Source organism: Onthophagus taurus, chromosome 3 (genome assembly GCF_036711975.1).
Source record: "Onthophagus taurus isolate NC chromosome 3, IU_Otau_3.0, whole genome shotgun sequence".
Lineage (NCBI taxonomy): Eukaryota > Metazoa > Arthropoda > Insecta > Coleoptera > Scarabaeidae > Onthophagus > Onthophagus taurus.
This window is the reverse complement of record NC_091968.1, coordinates 14,483,516-14,487,557: the sequence shown is the minus strand read 5'-3', so window position 1 is coordinate 14,487,557 and position 4,042 is coordinate 14,483,516. Positions and strand designations below refer to the sequence as shown.

General features: G+C 41.8%; 1 protein-coding gene across 3 annotated transcripts; it reads right to left on the bottom strand.

The window, feature by feature from the left end:
• Nucleotides 1-693: 693 nt before the first annotated feature.
• LOC139429371 (uncharacterized) lies at nt 694-3,835 on the bottom strand. 3 transcript variants are annotated; one of them, XM_071195069.1, is made up of 3 exons: nt 3,418-3,835; nt 3,277-3,357; nt 694-3,216 (listed from the first exon to the last, which is right to left on the bottom strand). In XM_071195069.1, the coding sequence occupies exon 3, from the start codon at nt 3,079-3,081 to the stop codon at nt 1,924-1,926; it is 1,158 nt and encodes a 385-aa protein (XP_071051170.1). In that variant the 5' UTR covers nt 3,082-3,216; nt 3,277-3,357; nt 3,418-3,835; the 3' UTR covers nt 694-1,923. The 3 variants fall into 3 exon arrangements, with proteins under 3 accessions (XP_071051170.1, XP_071051169.1, XP_071051171.1); XM_071195068.1 differs by having other exon boundaries at nt 694-3,357; XM_071195070.1 differs by lacking the exon at nt 3,277-3,357.
• Nucleotides 3,836-4,042: the final 207 nt, after the last annotated feature.

The window sequence follows — 4,042 nt, the reverse complement described above, 5'->3', positions numbered from 1 at the left end:
TCGCAATCTAAATCAATAACTAATATACCGTGCGGTGTATCCCAACAAGTTCGACAAATTCTGACAAAATCATCCCACGTAATGTCCCCTAGCAAATGATCGTTGTAAATATGTTTCAAGTTAGTGAGATCTTGTTTAAATAAAACTAAAAGGTTGCAATTGTCACGTAAAAGCTGCTTGGAAATGGCGCTATAACTTTGAGCGAGTAAAAAAGTATCAACGTTTCTATGACGACCGTATGAAAAATATTCCTTGATAATCTGTTGCTCTGTAGGAGCAATATCATCAAAAATAATAATTGAATATTCTTTCACCTTTGACGGTGGTAGAAATCGTCCGACATCTGAGTATTCATAATAGCCGCAAGAGCGGATAGGTTTAAGTAATTGTCGTAGAAATTCGTATTTGATTTGGTAGAGTGAATTAGAGCACAAATATACATTCAAAAAGCGCAACCCGTTGAGAGCTGTCAATAAAGTTAACATTACGTTTGTTTTTCCGGCACCCGAAGAACCAATTATCAAACCACGTTTACATTCCCCACCAAATAATTCGCTATGTCGTTTAAATTTATTTGCAGCGAAGTCGTTATGAAGATTACAGATTGGTAGTGTTAAAGGTTGGCTAACAAACTTAACGTCTTCAACCATGCTGACGGGTGATACTTGAACGGGAGATTAACAAGAAATGAAGTCGTAGTAGAAAACAATGTTTATTTTATCATAAAATGTAGCATACAAAAAATTTCAGCAGATTATTTATTATCATTGTTTCAAAATAATGGTTTACAACACTTTAACTATATAAACTGTTAACATTGAGTTTGAAAGTTATTTAAAGCGTGCGTAATATTACACAATATTTATTTTACAATAAGACGTGGTATACATAAATTTACAAAATTATTTATTATCATGATTTCAAAAGTATCTGTATGGTTGATGTAGTAGAACCACCAGTGGGTTATTCACATACAGATGTTATGTGATTAAACAAAATAAAGCAGTGTAAGTCACAGTACAATTTACACTACTTAGTATTAAATTAACAATAAGTAGATACGGTAAATATTCAAATAAGTAATTAATAATACATATTAACAAAAGCATGGGAGCGGTAACAATAAGTAGATACGGTAAATATTCAAATAAATAATTAATAATACATATAAACAAAAGCATGGGAGCGGAAAAGGTGAAAAGGAAGCGAACTTGTTGTCATATCATCAATTCGAACGATTTTCAGTATCATACAAGGATGGTGTACAAATTTGAAAAAACCACCTACAACGTATTAGTTGCTGAGACATCCCTCCGACAATTCCTCAGTACTTTGATCCTCCTCAAGTTGTGGTTTAAAACAGACTCGAAACAAAGACACACGACAACACATCGCACACCAATATTTTTTATTTAAAATAATAGTCTGCAATCGTTCAGAAGATGCATACTTTATTTTCGAGCGCAATTTCACACGACAATCCAGTTGTAAAACGTTCGTTATACTAATATGGTGTAGGCGGCGTCGACAACGATAGCAAAGGTTGCCCAAATGTGATTCATAAAAAACATACCTTGCTTGATACTGAAGACCCACTCCGAAAGTTGAACTCCAATCAACCGGAGAACCGTGGAACAACTTATGTACGGTGCCTTGCGACATTTTCTTTCCAAAGCGTTCCACGGTGGGGAAGCAAACCTCCCCAAGATTGATTCGATCGCCCTTTCGGGATATTCGACGCCAGAAGCATATGTCCCAGCTGTACATTACGTTTAGTAGTAGAGTCTTTGGTAAAACATCTACTAACCGCAACGTACGGTCTTTACGGGAAATCGTCGAATTAACGCTCTCCATAGCCAACTCCTGCAACGTTAACACTGCAAGAGACAAAAAAACTGAACGAGCTTCAAAAAAAAAACGCTATTAACCGTTGTCAGGCAGCAGCCTGAGAAGGGACTTATACAGGTTAATTTTGGTGTTGTACATGTTAAGGATGTTTGAAGAAGCAGCAAAGCAGACGGTGGGATTCTGGTTTACTGCATTCAACGCGTTCACGAAGTGGCGCTTATGATGTTCCAAAGTCGTCACTTTGGTTTGCAATTGAGGTTTCAAGCCCAAGATGAAAAAATCCTCTTGGGACAAAAGACTGCTTGCCAAGTTGGTTGTTGAATGCAGAAACGCATCAACCCATGGGTCGGGATGTGCGGTATTTACAGCTGGAAGATTTTGCCTCTGCGGGATAGTAGGGATAGGTAAAGGTGGTGGGAACACCACATTTTGTGGTGGGATAGTTGTGATAGTTGGCGGGCTGTCACGGATGTCGATGGTCACCTCTGGTGGAGATGTAACCACCGTTGCAGGTCTGGTTACTGTAGCGAGTGTAGGTACTCTTCGTGTGTTACGGGGAGGTTTGGCTAATGCGTTGCGCAGCAATCTACAGGAGTCTTGTGAAGCAGGAGAAGGGTTTGGGCGGGTAGTTTGTTTCACGCAACCCCTTGACAACAAGTTGACGCGTTTTTTTATACGGCGGGATGTGTACCGTATGGGTCCACTCGAGAAGACAGGCGAAACACATATCCTATCGGAGGGTTGGGATACGTCTTCCGTCGCTGGTACAGACGGTGCCGCAAGCACCTGGTTTTCAGCAGGTGCTTGACTTGTGACATCCGTATGTACAATATCTGGAAGTGGTTGTACCACGTCGGCCTGATTGGTAGCAGGTTCAGGTGGCACAACAACTTCCTGATATGTTCCTTCTTCTCGTATCTCCATACTGATGCGAGTTAAGCCGTAGGACGACAAGGTTGGACTGGTGGTAACAATCGCACCATTGTCGTTCCCTGGCTGTGACCGGAGCTCATTCATTATTTGCTCGTACAGTGGTGGGTCTGTAGTGAAATCCTGCATGGTACGACTCAAACCGTCAAAGTTGCCGCTGCAATATAATGGTAACGACGGTAGGCTTGACTCAACAACATTCGTACTGTCGTTATTGCGTGGCAGCACGGCAACCAGTGGGTCGGTCATACCATCGGTATTATCGCTTGCACGAGCGTGGCTGTTACCAATTAAGTGAAGCATAATGGGAAAGACTTCAAGGAATCAAAAGGGTTACAAAAAATTTGGATTATTTTATTAAAATTATACGTTCGCTCACGTCTGACAAGTTTGCAATCCGCTGAAGAACCACTTTTCTCAGCGTATAACAATTAATGTCTGAAATCATCACAAACATACATGAAGAAAACCGATAAAAATTGTATTGATGTAACTTACTTTTCAAATGGTTTTCTATCACGTCTGACAGGTTTGCAATGCGCTGAAGAACCACTTTTCTCAGCGTATAACAATTAATACCTGAAATCATCACAAACATACATGAAGAAAACCGATAAAAATTGTATTGATGTAACTTACTTTTCAAATGGTTTTCTAGCAGAAGGCGATTTCTTCGTGGTCGGAAAAACACAGTTTTTAACAAAATCTGTTATTATTGTAAACACACTTTTTAAGGAATTATCGTCTTTTGTACACTACTATATCACTCAGCGACTGCTGTACACGGAGTGAGGAGTAACCCACTTTCCACTACCTTTAAGTACGGGTTAGTGAACAGGTATTTGTCCGGTCAACTGTCTGGGAATGCGAGGTCGTTTAGGTCTTCTCCTTGTTATCGCCTGTGACTGAAGGGGAGGTCATACTGTCTGGGAATGCGAGGTTGTCCAGGTTTTCTCCTTGTTATCGCCTGTGGCCCAAGGGGAGGTCATACTGTCTGAGAATGCGAGGTCGTTCGGACCTTATCTTCGCCCGTGACTCAAGGGGGGTTACAATCCCCCCTCCCCCCCTCCCCCTCCCCTCCCCCTCCCCTGCCCCACCCCTGCCCCACCCCCCCGCGCGAGCGGAGCGAAGCGGAGCGTAGTTGAGCCCGCGGGCAGGGGTGGGGCAGGGGAGGGGGAGGGGAGGGGGAGGGGGGAGGGGGAGGGGGAAGGGGAGGTGAAGAGGTTTCTTTAAATAAAACTCATCAATATGGATAAAAAAATAA

What these genes read in the sequence shown, in the direction of transcription:
- LOC139429371 (XM_071195068.1), bottom strand. Translation starts at nt 3,081, where the DNA reads ATGCTTCACTTAATTGGTAACAGCCACGCTCGTGCAAGCGATAATACC.